General features: G+C 42.3%; 1 protein-coding gene and 1 long non-coding RNA gene across 3 annotated transcripts in view; one reads left to right on the top strand and one right to left on the bottom strand.

Annotated features, from left to right (window-relative positions):
- The window catches only part of PLB1 (phospholipase B1), a 132,932-nt gene extending 132,480 nt beyond the window's left edge, over window positions 1-452 (top strand). The window contains exon 59 of the mRNA XM_042245932.2: window positions 56-452. Coding sequence (XP_042101866.1) covers window positions 56-259 — 204 coding nt within the window. The 3' untranslated portion in view covers window positions 260-452. The remainder of the gene's footprint in view (window positions 1-55) is intronic.
- The window catches only part of LOC121819021 (uncharacterized), a 37,844-nt gene that overhangs the window by 8,879 nt on the left and 11,889 nt on the right, over window positions 1-17,076 (bottom strand). The window lies entirely within an intron of this gene.

Genomic DNA, 17,076 nt, shown 5'->3' on the forward strand with positions numbered 1-17,076 from the left:
GCCTCAGATGGGTGGTTTTCTGGCCCCTGACCCAGAACTCTCTCCTCCTCCACAGGAGAACCCCTATCTCCGCACCCTGAGGAACAGTCAGCTGCTCCAAAACCAGGCTGACACAGAACCCCCAGTGCTCTCCTGGGCCGTGCCAGTGGCGGCAGGAGGAGGCCTGGTGGTCGGTGTCGGTGCAGTGATGACCTGGAGAGCCCTAAGAGGTCGCCAGAAGGAAAACTCTCCCCTAAGTCTGAACACCATGAGCTTCTAGGCCTGCCAGCCTTGTCTGGGCTCTCATCCTGAACTCCCTAGCCCTCCACCTCGGCCCCCGTTTGCCCACTACAGAGTCCATTCCAAAGCTGGGGCACAGGAGGCCACATGGATAGTCATGACTTCCTGGGCCTGGGACCTATTCTTCTGGAATTGGTGCATTTAAATAAAGGCCAAAGCTGTTCTATTCTTGAGCTTGCCTGCTTGAAGCGCTCACCTTTCACCTCTTGCGCACTGCAGGTATGGAAACTAGAAACTTTCATCTCAGCCAGAACTGCCCAAGGGATGGCGAACCAAACCCAGACTGTCACCCTACAAGCCTGTCTTCCATCACTAAAACCCTATTTCAAATGTAGGGGAAATGCTAGTCACCACGGCTGGAATTTGGGGGCTTGCTGGCCACCACTGGGTATAATCCAACACGTATCTGTTATGCACATTTCTGTACTCAGGGCAAGGTAGAAAACACTGTAGTACCTCCAAGGTTGTGCAGGTCACGGCCCAGCCCAGAGATGAACTCTTTTCAAAAGACAAGATGCTCTGTGACTGTGTGATTCAGTCCTGGGGCAGCAGTAGGTAAATGTGTCTGCTCTTGAGACTAGCAGTTCCTTGGGAAAGGTTTCCCAGAAGAGAGCAATTTTGAAATGTCATTTTACAAAAGGATTGGGACATGAACACTTCATATATCCTCAACCTTTCTTGAAGTGCTAAATTTAGGAAAGAATCCCTCTTTCTACAGTATCAAGTTTATGAGAGAGCTAGACAGAGACTGTTAACACAGCCTCCCTTCATTCAGCCCCTACCAGGGACAAGGCCCTCAGCTGAATTCTTACACAGATAAGCTCTTTTATTCAGCACAAAAACCCAGGGAGGGGATAATAAAAAACTCTGAAGACAGAGCTAGTGATTGCACAACATTGTCAATGATCTAAATGCCACTGAATTGCTCATTTTAAAATGGCTAATGATATGTCATGGGAACTTCACCGCCAATAAAAAACAAGCAAAAGTCCATTAAATCAGGATCTGCGTATCTTTCTGATCCCAAAGCCTGAGATGACAAAGAATATGATATATCACCTGAATGTGTAGCTTTCGCCAAACCCCATTACCAACCTGAGTCCGTTTCTCAGACATTTCATCTATACAATGGAAAAGTGGAAATAAGAGTATTTATTTTGCCTGTCTCCCAGTCTTGCTTAAAAAAATAATAATAAAACAGAAGCTGTATAAAAGTTTTCTGTTCTCTAAAACACTGCACACATGAAAGTGGGTCGTTTTCTCTTCTATGAAGAGTTGAGCTAGGGTCTGGATTACTGGGGACTTAGGTTCAGAGACGGGTTTGGGGACTTGGGAGTAATGTGTGGATGAAGACTACTTGCCTTCCACTCATGGGGGTTCATCATCTTGTTTCTCTTTGGCAAAAATGAAAAGTCTCTCCAGAGGACCTCCCAGTCCCAGTTTTTCTAGTTTCAATTTCTGCTTCTGAACAAGAGGAAACGGCATACCTGCCCCCACTTCCTCCTGGGGACAAAAAACAATGACTAAATAATCACACCCCCGAAAGAACGACCACATCCCAGCTTGTGTTCTTGGCTTAACACAGCATAACAACCAAGATAACCCAGGAGGTTGAAGAATTCAACTTTTTTTAAATTCCCTAAGTTTCCGTTTCAGTAGTTCCTACTTCAAAGAACCATGAAACTCACAAGTCTACCCTCACTTGGATTGGGATTGAAATTTATACTACCTGAGTAATCCAGGAGCCCCCAGTCTGAAAAATTTATGAAAGACGTGGTCCCACACAGGGAACCAAGGAACACTTTGGAGAAATAAAAGGAAACCCCCTCTGGAGGGACTTAGCCACAAACCCACCCACATTCCCACCAAACATATGCTAAAAAGCCAAAATTTAAAAATACATGAGAGCACGTACTTGAACCTGGTGGTAGTATATATACACTGGAACATTCCCTTTTACCCCAGGAAAATGTTCAGTCTGGTTAGGAAGACAACCACGGCCACACCAGGAGCAAAGTCACCAAATCCAAAGAAAGCGACACTCCATGATACTTTCCATGGAGGCTTTTTCATTCAAAAAAGGTTGAAAGAAAAGCGTTAGTCCCTCAGCCACGTCTGACTCTTTGCAACCTTGTGGACTGAAGCCTGCCAGGCTCCTCGGTCCACGGAATTTCTCAGGCAAGAATACTGGCGTGGGTGGCCATTTCCTTCTCCAGGGATCTTCCCAACCCAGGAATTGAACCCAGCATCAAAAAAGATTAATGTGGATTTCACTTAGTCAAAAGCCTTCATAAAGAACATGGAAATCTGAGTCCTGAAGGATGAAGAGATGCTTTGGTTAGAGGCCGAAAAGAATGAGGTCATGGAGACTGGAAAACTCCATTTAAGTAGAGAGATGAATGAGTAGGGTGTGTATATAGGGCAACAAGAAAGATGTTTTCCAGAAAATGAGGATGTGTGAGCCAGATATTGTCAGATTAGGGAGGGACACTATGGCAAGGACAAGGAATTAATATGATTATGTTGTTATAATGGTTATAGTATCAGGCTGTATTTGATTTGGGACTGAATGCTACTGGGAAGATTGGTACAAGAAAAATAATGCCAATAAATGTTTACACTACAAGAGACAAATGGTGCACAATTAAGCTTCCATATGCCTTTGATCATCTTCCCCACCCTGCTGTCTTTTTTTTAAACAGAAGAGAAACTGAAGACTCAGAAAGTGTTAATTGACCCAGAGTTATGGTTTCATTCCATAACGGAACATTCATCAAAATGAATACTGATTTCCAGAGTAGGAGAATAACCCAAAAATACAAAATAGATGATTCTAGCTGAAAATTGGGCTGAACTGCAAATAAATGTGATATAAGATAAAATGTGATCTAGAAAAACAGGGATACATATTAGCATCACAAGTTATGATGGCACTGTAAGTTTTTGTGCTTCCAATTGGTCTGAAGAATTCATCCATCTCTAGCTAGTAAGCTTTTAAAAATTTACTATAGGACTCATCTGGTGGTACAGTGGATAAGAAGCTGCCTGTCAATGCGGGGGACGGGTTCAGTCCCTGGTCTGGGAATATTCCACATGCCGCAGGACAACTAAGCTGGTACCCCTCAACTACTGAAGCCCACATGCTTAGAGCCCATGCTCTGCAACAAGAGAAGCCACTGCAATGCGGGGCTCGTGCAGCACAGCAGAGAGCAGCCCCCGTTCGCCACAGCTGGAGAAAGCCTGCACGCGGCAACACACGCAGACGCAGCGCAGCCAGAAAAAGGAAAGAAAAGCCAGCTACAGCGGGGTTATAGCAGCTAGCAAATCTCTTAGTTGGGGGGGAAAAAATGAAGAAACAATCCCAGTGAGAATTAGTAGACACAGTATAAGACAGGAAACCTATAGAGCCACATTTTATGTAATAGTACTGAAGACAGACTATATACAAGTAGATTTCAGAAGATTAAAGACAAAAGGCACTTAAAACATGAGATAAGAAAAAGGTAGTATTTTGTAATAAGGGCAGATTTATTAAAAAAAAAACTAAGAACCAAATGGAAATTCTAAAAATAAAATATATAGTTATTAAAATAATCTTCATTAGATTTGTTCAAACAACAGATTAGAAATTCAATAAACCAACATGTCTGGTGTATTTACTGTGTATCAAGTACTGTTTTTAATAGTCTATATTACTCATTAATTCTCACAACAGCCCAATGAGATAGGTACTACGGTTATCCCAATCTTATAGACAGAGAAACTGAAGCAGATTCACTGTTTTTTCAGTCTTTTTGTTAGAATTAAATTAGATGAAAGCAATAGTTTAAAAAGTTCAGTTCAGTCGCTCAGTCATGTCTGACTCTTTGTGACCCCATGAATCGCAGCACGCCAGGCCTCCCTGTCCATCACCATCTCCCGGAGTTCACTCAGATTCACATCCATCGAGTCCATGATGCCATCCAGCCATCTCATCCTCGGTCGTCCCCTTCTCCTCCTGCCCCCAATCCCTCTCAGCATCAGAGTCTTTTCCAATGAGTCAACTCTTTGCATGAGGTGGCCAAAGTACTGGAGTTTCCACTTTAGCATCATTCCTTCCAAAGAAATCCCAGGGTTGATCTCCTTCAGAATGGACTGGTTGGATCTCCTTGCAGTCCAAGGGAGTTTAAAAAGTAGGTATTCAATAAGCACTCCTTTCCCATATCCATATCAAATCCAATAGATTATTCAATGGGGACTTGGTGAAACAACCATAATAAAGAAAATATATTTGGTACCTTATAGTTTACAAAGCATTTTTATATGTTTTCATTTGATCCTCACCACAAACTTGGAAGCAAATTGCTGTATTGTTAAGAAAAAATTTCCCAAACTTAGAAGGAAGGCAAGAGTGACCACATGTCCTGTTAATATCACTGTTGAACAAGCTCTCTAAAGAAATATTGTTATCTAAAATACACTTGTGTTTGACTTTTCTATTTGATTAGAGCCCAGATACTCTGAAATTATGTTAACTAATGTTAACATATTTCTGAATGATAAAAAAGATAAAATCAAGGTTATGATTTTATCACCCTGTAGAACATTAACCAATTTTCTATTAGCAACATATTTCAGCATTCCTTTGGCCAACTAACAATGTAAATCTCCTTCCTCAAATTCTCATTTAAACCAAACTTGACCATCATGATGATTCCCTCGTTAATAACTAAGTTAAAGTCTGGATGGTGGGATGGCATCACCAACTCAGTGGACATGAGTTTCAGCAAGCTCCAGGAGTTGGTGATGGACAGGGAAGCCTGGTGTGCTGCAGTCCACGCAGTCCTTGGGGTCACAAAGAGTCAGACACGACTGAGTGACTGAACTGAACCCAAAGTCTAGACATATGTTCATCCTATATTGAGAATCTTTAACTTTTCAAAAATACTTTTTAAAATTCATAAGGGGAAAACTTTTTTAATTATGAGAAAATATATAAAACAATAGGATATATTATAAAAACCTAGTAGGGTTGAACAAGTGGAAAGCAATGATCCATTAATTCCATCCCTAGGTGATGGTTCTCAAATAATCATTTGCAAATGTATCTCTTTGGGGAGATGTGTACAAGAATATTTGTGGCAGTGTTGTTCATAAAAACAATAAAGCCAGACATGAGATGGATATCCATCAATAATGGACTGGGAAAATAACTTTTGGTATATTAATCTAAGTATTTATGCATCAGTGAAAATAACTACCGCTGCATTCATCAGCTTGGGTGACTGACATAACTGAGCAAAAAGAAAGTATGGCAAAGAACACATGTAATACAGCTCCATTTAAACATGGAGTTAGGTAGCAGAAGTAGTCAAGGAAATCAGTGTAACAATTATCAGAAAAATCAGTAATGTTACTTTTGAGAGAAGGAGGGGTTGGCAATTGAGGAAAGATCTACAGAAGGCTTCTAAGATACTGGAATGGCAATTTCTAAATGTGGGTGGTAGTTTCACAAGATCTTGCTTGATTACTGTTCTTATAATTGAATGTATATATACTTCAGACTTTTTCTGTATGTGTACTTCATATTTTTCAAGTTAAAAGAAGGAAGGAGGAAGATGTTTTTATAAAAGAACCAAGCTAAATTAAACTGCTTATTCATTCAATGACCAGTTGGAGGGGGCTTTTTCCTGAGTGCCACCTACAGAAGTTGTGAGTTCTCATTCCAATGTCACCTGAGTGAAATAAATAGAAGTCAAAGATGACCTGGGCAAAGAAAAAGAAATCCCACATCCAGCTGGCAGGGAATCTGCCTCCCTGCAGCACATCAGTTTGAGGCCAGCTCCTGAGCAAGCATGGGCTTTCCCGATGGCACAGAGGTAAAGAATCTGTCTGCCAATGCAGGGGAGCAAGAGATGCAGGTTCGATCCCTGGGTCAGGAAGATCCCCTGGAGTAGGAAACGGCAACCCACTCCAGTATTCTTGCCTGGGAAATCCCGTGGACAGAGGAGCCTGGCAGGCTACAGTCCATGGGATCACAAGAGTTGGACCACGACTGAGCGACAAAGCACACCTAAGCTGCGTGGCATTGCTGGGTGGCAGCCAGGACTCACCAGGCTTCAGCAATAGGAGGCCACTCAAGCGTGTACCCACTGTGCTCTGTGCGAAATCCAGAAGACTTGTCACTAGAAGCTTGTCCCACTGTTTGGCAGCTGGCACTGTGACACACCAAGGGCCAAGGGAACGTGTGCCTTCCTGGAGGCCCAGGGTCCACCCCTACTGGGCCATGGCTGTCCCATCCAGCAATAAGCTTGCTGCCATCAGAATACTGTCACCCAGTGCTGGGTGAGCAGGAAGTGAGGACAATGAGAGGAGCAGGAGAAAGCAGAGGCTTCTCCCGAATACGTTCACCTGGATGGTGTTTCAGCAGCTTGAATTCCATTCTTTATGATCAAATAAAGTCTCGAGCACCTGTGGGCTCTGGGAGGAAGGGAGCTGGGGAAGAGACAGGAGTATAAAACGATTCCCATCCTGAATTATTAGGACTGACCTTCTTTCTTCAACTGCAATAAAGCAGGGATAATGTCTACCTTAAAAGGCTATTAGCAGATTAAATGAAGAAAATGTATGAAAAGGGGCTGGCAGAAAAGGAGTTTGATCAATGGCAGCTGTCATTTTTCTCATCTCCTGTGTGCAAACTGGGCTGATAGCGTGTCCACGAGCCCTGCTCTCCCTACCCTCAGCCACTCTGCATTGTCCACGTGGGTTCTCAACCTAAGAATAAAATGATTGGTCTCTCAGCAAAAGCTCAGCCTTCCCTGGAAGGGGAAGAGCGGAAGAGGCCTCTCCTCTAGATAGAAGAACCAAGGCAGCAGGAGGGGTCTCCCACTCAGAGGTGAACAGGGCGGCTGCAAGTGCCTCTGATGGTTCCTTTCTGAGCATGAGTTAATTTACTTTGAATTGTCTGTCTTTGCTGATATCCCCAAAGGATATGAAAGAAGTTGACAAGACAGCCTCCTTCCAAGCATTATCATCTTGGTTCCTCTGACTTGGGGAATATCTCAGGGTCTAGGATACAAAGGAGGGCAGGCTCACACCTCCTGGTCCCCACATCACCTGGGAGGCAGATGTTTCCTCTGCCCGCTCCTTCAGGGCACTCTGTCGTGGAAGAAAGTCTGGTTTTAGTCCATTTCTATACCTGCCTAGGTTTAGAAGTGAAAAAGCTACCCTGCCTTAGGCCACTTAGTGCTCTGTGCTCTCAAAAGCCAGAAAGGACCTCCCTGCACCCCTGTTCCCCATTTGTGGGCAGAGAAACAGAGGAGGCCAAAGGGCATCAACCCCCTAGAGAGGAAGTGCCGGGCCCTGGAGTAGAATTGAGGATACCCTATCCACAAGGAGGCCTGCAGGGCAGGTTGGGTTTTTCCACTTGCTGGAAAAATCACTCAGAGCATATCTCCTGTGCCCAGGAAATCAATGATAATATCATTACACATGGAGGCGCCATTTCGACCTTTCTCTTGCAGCTCTATTTCTGTAACTCATTTTACACAGGAAGGCACACGATCGGGATCTCTTTGCATCTGAAATCCCCTGAGCAGACAAGGAAATAGTTCTCAGAATTGGTCCCCAGAATAGTTCACTCTCTAGAAGGCGGCACAGGGACCTGCGACAGCAAGCCCTGTGCTGGTGCATATCACAAGGCCGTTGTGAAAATTCGAGAGGGTCTGAGCGTTAAGCACAGAACACTCCTGGCATGGAGTAAACACTCCATGAATTTAGCTACTAGTAAGTGTTTTTCATAGGATGCACCTCAGGCTTCATATTTGATTGTTTTTGTCCCTCTGCCAAATGCATATTTATGTATTCAATCCTTTCCCCCCTGAGTTGATATTTATGTTGTTCCTATGACAGAAACACTTTTACTGATAGTTTTCATTCAGCCAGGCAGCCAGTCTATGGTACTGAGGCTCATAAACATGTGTCCTGTGTGGGCCATGAGTAAACCTCAGCAAGAAAGATAGGTCACCTCCAAGGTATTTACAGTCTGCTGAAGGCATTGCCACACTCTTTCAATTATGTACCTGCAAAAAATATTAGCACATGAACCACAATGGAGAGATGTTTATTTATAAGTTGTATTAGCCCACTAAGCTCCTCTGTCCACTGGATTTTCCAGGCAAGAATGCTAGAGTGGGTTGCCATGCCCTCCTACAGGGGATCTTCCCGACCCTGGAATCGAACCCAGATTTCTATCTCCTACATATATATCAAGAGACAGATATATATATTAATATATCAGTTACAAAACACATAAAAATAGACATTTGTAAAGAAAAAGGTAGTTAAGATTTGGGAGGAAGAGAACATTTTGATTGAATATATTTCACTGCTTTCAAAATCTTGGGGAAATTCCCTGGTCGTCCAGTGGTGAGGACTCTGTACTTTCGCTGCCTAGGGCATGGGCTCAATCCCTGGTCAGGGAACTAAGATTCCGCAAGCTGCATGATGCAGCCAAAAAATAAAATAAAATCTTGGTTGAGAGCTTTGTGATACGATTATGCAAAGGTCTGGTTTTAGCTTAATTTTCTTTCTAAACTTGTCTTCAAAGGTAGTCATGGCTCAAAAATAAGAAGAGATAGAAGAAAGAACTGACCACAGTAGGAGAGGCATCCTGTCTAGTCCTGCTCTTGGTTTCCGGTGTGTATATCGCCTCTTCCCAGGCAGAACAGGGCACGCTGTTGCTTTCATTTGCTTCCCAGAGCTCGGCGCACAGGTGTTAAACATTTTTTGCCTCAATCCCTACTAATACTGGTTGTGCTCTGGACAGGGCTGGGGGATACAATGATCACCACCTTCCAGGGCCCAGGACTGTGTGCAGGACTGCACTGTGACTTCCATGATCCTTAGACACTTTGTCTTCATGGGTACCTTCTTCCATTAAAAACAAAAAAAAAATCAAATAATATATTTTACTAGTGTTTTGGCATAAGACAAATATAATCCAGGCAGGATTTTTAAAGAGCAAAACGTGGTCATGGCTGAAAAAAGATTCCTCACCTAGATGGATAGTTCCAAACAGAAGATGTACCTGGTTGGTTGTGCTAAGTCATGATTCTCATTCAGTCGTGTAAAGATTTTTGTTAAATGTCACTCATGAAATACTCTTTTTCCTAATCTTTTTATTTTTTAGCAAACTAATTGGAAAGTGTCCCATTTCTCACAAATGGGCTTATACTCCATTGCTGAAGCCATTTTCAAGTTTTGAAGTTTGCCTCCTAGATTTCTTTAATGTACACAAATACAAGAATTTATGGAGGAAGTTCATGACTGTCAGAAGCACAATCACATAATAGTAGCAATGCTTCAAGCATCTACTTTCAAAGTCAGCTCCCAACACCACCTTTGTTGTCATTTTATTGACTTTTAAAAGTTTATTGAATTGTAGTTGATTTGGTGGTTTTAGTTGCTAAGTGTCCGACCCTTGCAACCCCAAGGACTGTACCCCGCCAGGCTCCTCTGTCCATGGGATTCTCCAGGCAAGAATACTGGAGTGGATAACCGTTCCCTTCTCCAGGGGATCTTCCCAACCCAGGAATCGAACCCGAGTCTCCTGCATTGCAGGCAGATGATTTACTGACTGAGCTACGAGGGAAGCCCAATGTGTTAATTTCTGTTGTATAGCAAAGTGATTCTTCTTTATATTCTTTTCCATTATGGTTTATCACGGATGTTGAATATAGTTCCCTGTGCTATACAGCAGGACCTTGTTGTTTATTCATTATCTAGATAATAGTTTGCATCTGTTAATCCCAAACTCCCAGTCCTTTCCTTCCCAAACCCTCCCTTTGCTTTTTTTATTATTATTATTTTGCTTTTGGCTGCTCTGGGTCTTCATTGCGGTGTGTGGGCTTTCTCTTGTTATGACAAGTGAGGGCTACTCTCAGTGCACAGTGCTTTTCTTTGAGGTGGCTCCTCTTGTTGCAGAGCATAGGCTCTAGGGCATGCGGGCTTCAGTAGTCGTGGCCCATGGCCTTAGTTGCAGCTTATGGGCTCTAGCGCTCAGGCTCAGTAGTTGTGACGCACAGGCTTAGTTGCCCCAAAGTATGTGGGATCTTAGTTCCCAGACCAGGGATGGAACCTGTGTCCCCTGCATTGGCAGGTGGATTCTTAACCACTAGGTCACCAGGGAAGTCTCCTTATTCTTGTTTTTAAAGAGTATCTTTGCATATCACACTCTACAACTTACTTTCTGGAAGCAATTACTTCCTCTCCATTTCCATGAAGTGAGGTTTGTTTTTAATATATGCTAGGTAACATTATCAACAGCCAGTTGTCATCATAGAAAAGGTCAGCAAGTTTGAAACAGTTGTCTATTGACTTTAAAAATGTATAATTCATCTTTAGTCTTGGTGGCTTTTATAAGCACATTGCCAAAATATTTACATGGTGACTCCCCATCTCCTTACAAAATGTTATAAGGATTCTATGACACTTAAAAATCTGGCTCTAGAAACAATAACCACATTGATAATATCCTATCTCTTCCTGTACGCTTTTGGCTTTGCTGTGACAGTTTGCCAACAAATGATACAGTGAAAGAATTTCATTGATGGTGCTGTGTTTGTACTCTTACCCAGGAATCTTTTATTCTAGTTAATGCAGTTACTCTATTAGTGAAGACATTTCCACAATCTTTCCAAAGTATTGATTTTATTAAAAAGTAATTTTCTGTTGAGTATATATCTTCCCTGGTACATTTTTCTTTTTTTTAATGGTACACATAGAAAGAGAAAGAGCAACTGTGTGTATATTTCATAACTGAAGTGATTCAACAAATACCATAGGCTAAGACATATTGGGTTTTTTATCTATATTTTATCCAGATGCCCAATGCTTCATAATTTGTTCAAACACGGCGATATTTTCTGTGCATCTTCCAACAGTGAGCCCAGACGAGCATGTACCTGTTCTTTTTGCACTGTGTGGTTTCTCTTATTTTAGTCATTATGGCATGTGGCTGTTTGCTAGTAAGAAAACTAAAAAAAGAAAAAAAAGCCCTCTAAACATTTACTGGTGAGTTTAGTGAATTTCATAAGGTGTTGAATTCAGAACCCTATGATTTCAAACATCACTTTTAAAAAGTGTAGTGGTTTGCTGACACATTATCAAATGCTTAGTTTTTAAATGTCTTGTGAATCCATATGACTTCATTTCATTAGCTTAAATCTGAATACACCATAATGCACTTAAGGAAGGCATTATTATTACCAGAAGAGGTGCTTATAAATTCATAGTCTAGACTTCTCGACTTCTTGATAATTTCAATGTCAATATTTTGGGGCATGTGGTTGTTGTTTTTTGTATTGCTTTTGGAGGGTGTTTTTTTTTAATCTCCTTGTCAGGTCTGCTTAGGTCATTGTTTTTCTTTCACAATGTGGCTTTGAAAAGCCCTTACTCTCAGGGTTGTCAGCTCCACCATTTTTCTTGTGGCTTTAATTGGTCTGACAGCTTGTTGTCAGACAGCTTTCAGCTCTGGTTCTATTACTTTCTAACTCTATGACCTGGGAGGACAGTCATCACACCACACTGGAAGCAGACGATTGAGCAAAGGACCACTTTCAACCCCTCTGTGTTGGGTTCACATTGCTACCCCTGGGAAACCACTCATGCTTGTGACACTTGCTTGAAAACGCCAGGGTCAAACCACAGGTAAGATACTAGGAAGGTCAGCTTCTTTCACTGATATCAGAATCACCTGGAGAAATTTTTAAAATGCAGATTACTGGGCTCCATCCCAGATCTTCAGAATCAGAGTTTCCAGATGTATACAGACAGCAATTTGTATTTCAATAGACTCTCCAACTAAATTTGTTTTGCATTACTTTATCACCCCACTGCTTTACCTCCACCCTGAATTGTTCAGGTGCATACTAAAAATTGAGAACAAAAACTAATAGAAAAAAATTTAAGAGAAAAAGTTGAAAATACAGTATTTATTTTAGAAAATAACTGTGTGGTTGGTTTGTAAGATAGAATGTATCAGCAAGTGATTATGTTTCTATCTTAGCATTCCTGACAGTTACCTAAATTACTCTTAGATTCAGACTTGAAATGCAGCACTCATAATTTTTTCAACTTTAAGCCTATATTGTTATTAAAGAATCTAACTCTTCCCCTCTCTCAAACACTTATCCCTCTCCTTTTCCTGGCTCCCAAGTTTTACATAAATCATGTGGTCAAAGCCAGGTGCTTTACCTTTTAATACTGTATCCTTACAACAACTTCATGAGGAAGGTATGATTCTCATTTTTAAAATGAGACTGGAAGCTGGACCCCAGTAAGAATCAATAACTCATCCACAGTTAAGAGGTCAGCAAGTAGGGTTCCCTGGTGGCTCAGTGGTAAAAAAAATCCACCTGCCAGGGCAGGAGACAAGGGTCCAATCCCTGGTCTGGGAAGATCCCACATGCCTCGGAATGACTAAGCCCACGTACCACAACGATTGAAGCTGTGCTCTAGAGCCCAGGAACCAAAAACAACTGCACCCATGGGCCACAACTAATGAAGCCCTCTGCCCTAGAGCCTATGCTCCGCAACAAGAGAAGCCAGCGCAATGAGAAGCTTGTGTACCAAAACTAGAGAAATATCTCCCTGCTGGCTGCAACAGGAGAAAGCCCGCCCAGCAGTGAAGACCCAGCACAACAAAAATAAATAAATAAATAAATAAAAAGAAATTAGCAAGTAACAGAACTAGAATTTGAAATCTGTCTAGCTTCAAAACCTGTGTTGTTGAAATTTTAAACACTAACAAGTGTTGGTGAGGCTGTGGAAGAATTGGAATCCCCACACACTATTGATGGGCATGCAAAATCGTACGATCACCTTGGAAAACAGTTTGGAAGTTTCTCCTAAGGTTAAAATGTACCCTTACCATATGACCCAGTAACATATTCCTGTGTTTGCTCCAAAGAAAAGAAATATACATCTATATACAAAGTTGAACAAAAATGTTGATAGCAGTTTTGTTCATAAAAGTCCAACACTGGAAGTTCAAACTAACGACAGGAAAATGGAATGAACAAATTGCATACAATTGAATACTACTCAGCAGTGAAAACTGCCAAGCCTCACAACATGGATGGATCTCAAAAAGCAGCCAGATATGTAGGAAGTACTCTGCGGGACTCCCCTGGTGGCTCAGATGGTAAAGAATCTGCCTGCAATGCAAGAGACTGGAGTTCAGTCCCTGGGTCAGGAAGGTCCCCTGGAGAAGGAAATGGCAACCCACTCCAGTATTCTTGCCTGGAGAATCCCATGGACTGTGGACTCTGGTGGGCTACAGCCCACAGGGTCGCAAAGAGTTGGACAAAACTGAGCAACTAACACTTTCATATACTCTGTGTGAAATTCCATTTATATGAAATTCTAGAAAAGGTAAAATAGATCTATAATGACAGAAAGCAGATATGTGGACTCCCTGGGCTGGGCAGTGAGTGTAAGAGGGCATGAGGGAGGTAATTTTGGGTAATGGGACTGCTTTATATCTTGATTGTGGCGGGGATATATTTGTCAAAACTCATTAGATACACTGAAAATGGGTGCATCGTATCATTTATGTTACACCTCAATAAAGTAGATTTTTTTAAAAGAAACAACAACTTGTGCTCTTTCCACTGAACCACATTGCCTCTTTGACTCTACCATAAATCACACACTCTGCCCACCAGCCAAGCAAATGATGTAATGTGCTGTGGCATCTATGATGGAGGCCTGGGAGGCCACACAGCTGCCCCTGGTGACCGAGTGAGACTTTGGTGCATATTGTTAAGGTCCTTTAATGGACCAGAACCTGGTGGTCCGGAGTCAACTGATAGGAAAGTAAAGGAGGGAGAAAGAGGCTGATATTCATTGGTTTATGCAGAAAGTCAATAAAGTCCCTGACACAGGGCTTGCTCTGTTCATGAAGCCCTCGGGCGCCCTCTCAATGGGGTGAAGGCGCAGAGCGCCTTCTCGAGAGGGTCTTAGAAGCCCGGGCAGGAAAGTGAACTTAGAGAGCCTCTGCACTCCAGGGGATCAGCCCGAAAAAGAGAGAGAGGGAGAGAGAGAGGAGGTGGAGAGAGAGAGAGAGAAAGCAAGACAAGAAAAGCTCTGGTGGAGCAAAGGTGTTTTATTCAACATTGTGTACGTATTTATACTGTCTTACAAGATAGCTATTTTCAGCAGAGATAAAATCAAAACTTACAAGTTATCAAGGAAACATGAGGTCATCCATATAAAGAGAGAGTGTTGTCAATAATCACTTTCACCATATGGTTCATAAGAAGGAAGAAGGTACTTATCACCCTATAGAAAAACTAATGAAGGAAATGCCTGTATTCCTCAGCCCCCAGGAGAGGCTTGCCTCTCCTCTTAATTCCTGAATATTCAGGAATTAATAAGGAACAGAGAATTCCTGACAGATTCAAAACAGCACACAGGAAGCCTCCTGTTAAATGCTTCCTGACAGCATATCATGTCCAAGTTCATTCCTCTAAATGTAGTTTTAGCCTGAGGCCCCATCCAGGGGTCGGGGGGAGTAGAGGGGGGACAGGTTTTGTTTTCCTTGTCATCTGTGCTGAGGAACAAAAAGGTAGGGTCTCCTTGGAAAATTCTCCATACAGGGCTGGAAGGGCACCAGCAAGGAGAGAAGCACTAATCACGCACCTCCCCTGGCACCACCAAGAAACCTAAAGAGAACCCAAGTCAGGAACAATGGCAAAGTTGGTGCCTACCCTGGCCCCCTTCTAAATGTCTCCCACACTGAGGAGGGGCTCTGGAAGGAGGAGTGCATCTCCTCCAATCCCTGGAACTCAACATTTTTCAGTCACCCAGATGCAACTTCACATCACGCCTTCTCCTTGACTCTCTTTCCAACTTCTGAGCGCCAGCACTACTACTCCCTGTCTAAGCTCTGAGTTCACTTATTACCTTGCCTGCTATGAACAGCTTAATTATACTGCGTATAAACCCAAAGCAATCTTGAGAAAGAAAACAGAGCTAGAGGAATCAGGTTTCCTGACTTCAGATAATACTACAAAGCTACAGTAATCAAAATAGTATGATACTGATACAAAAACAGAACTATAGATCAATGGAACAGAATAGAAAGCCCAGAAATAAACCCATGCACCTATAATAAGTTAGTCTACAGCAAAGGAGGCAAGAATACACAATGGAGAAAAGACAGATTATTCAATAAGTAGTGCTGGGAAAACTGGATAGCTACACACAAAAGAATGAAATTAGAATATTCTCTAACACCAAACACAAAAATAAACTCAAATGGATCGAACACCTAAATAGAAGTCCAGACATTATAAAATTCTTAAAAGAAAACATGAGCAGAACGTTCTTTGACAGAAATTGTAGCGATATCCTTTTTAATCTGCCTCCTAGAGTAATGAAACTAAGAGCAAAAATAAACGGCACCTAATGAAACTTAAAAGCTTTTGCAAAACAAAGGAAATATAAATGAAAAGACAACTCACAAAATGGGAGAAAATATTTGCAAATGAAGCAACTGAAAAGGGATTAATCTCCAAAATATACAAATACCTTGCGCAGCTCTTTATCATAAAAACAACCCAATCAAAAATGGGCAGAAGATCTAAACAGACATTTCTCCAAAGAAGACATATAGATGGCCAGAAAGCACATGAAAAGATGCTCACTATCACTAATTATCAGAGATAATGCAAATCAAAACTACAATGAAATATTATCTCACACTGGTCGGAATGGCCATCATCAAAAGTCTACAAACAATACATACTGGAGAGGGTAAGTAGAAAAGGGAATTCTCCTCCACTGTTGAGGGGAATGTAAATGGGTGTAACAACTATGGAGAACTATATAAATATTCCTTAAAAAACTAAAAATAGAACTACCACATGATCCAGGAACCCATTCCTGAGTATATATCTGGAGAAAACCGTAATCCAAAAAGATATATATGGGACTTCTTTGTGGTTCAGTGGTAAAGAATCCACCTGCCAGTGCCGGAGACACAGGTTCAACTCCTGATCCGGGAAGGTCCCACATGCTAGCAACTAGGCACATGTGCCACCACTCCTGAGCCTGCGCTGTAAAGCCCGTGAGCCGCAACTGCGGAAGCCAGCACACCCTAGAGTCCATGCTCTACAACTGGGGAAACCACTGATGTGAAAGCCCATGCACCACAAGTGGAGAGCAACCCCCACTCTCTGCAACTAGAGGAAAGCCTGCACAGCAGCAAAGACCCAGCACAGCCAAAAATAAATTTTTTCTTTAAAGGTACATGTACCCCCAGTGTTCATTGCAGCACTCTTTACAATAGCCAAGATATAGAAGCAACCTAAATGTCCACTGACAGAGGAACAGATAAAGACAGATACATATATACAAAGGAATATTGCTGCTGCTGCTGCGTCACTTCAGTCGTGTCTGACTCTGTGTGACCCCATAGACGGCAGCCCACCAGGCTCCCCGTCCCTGGGATTCTCCAGGCAAGAACACTGGAGTGGGTTGCCATTTCCTTCTCCAATGCATGAGAGTGAAAAGTGAAAGTGAAGTCGCTCAGTCAAGTCCGACTCTTAGTGACCCCATGGACTGCAGCCTACCAGGCTCCTCCATCCATGGGATTTTCCAGGCAAGAGTACTGGAGTGGGTTGCCATTGCCTTCTCCAACAAAGGAATATTACCCAGCCACAAAATTAAATAATGCCAATTGCAGCAACATGGATGGAAATACAGATTATCATACTAACAGAAACAAGTCAGAGAAAGACAAATACCATATGA

The sequence above is a fragment of the Ovis aries genome, chromosome 3 (assembly GCF_016772045.2).
Source record: "Ovis aries strain OAR_USU_Benz2616 breed Rambouillet chromosome 3, ARS-UI_Ramb_v3.0, whole genome shotgun sequence".
In the NCBI taxonomy this organism is placed as follows: domain Eukaryota; kingdom Metazoa; phylum Chordata; class Mammalia; order Artiodactyla; family Bovidae; genus Ovis; species Ovis aries.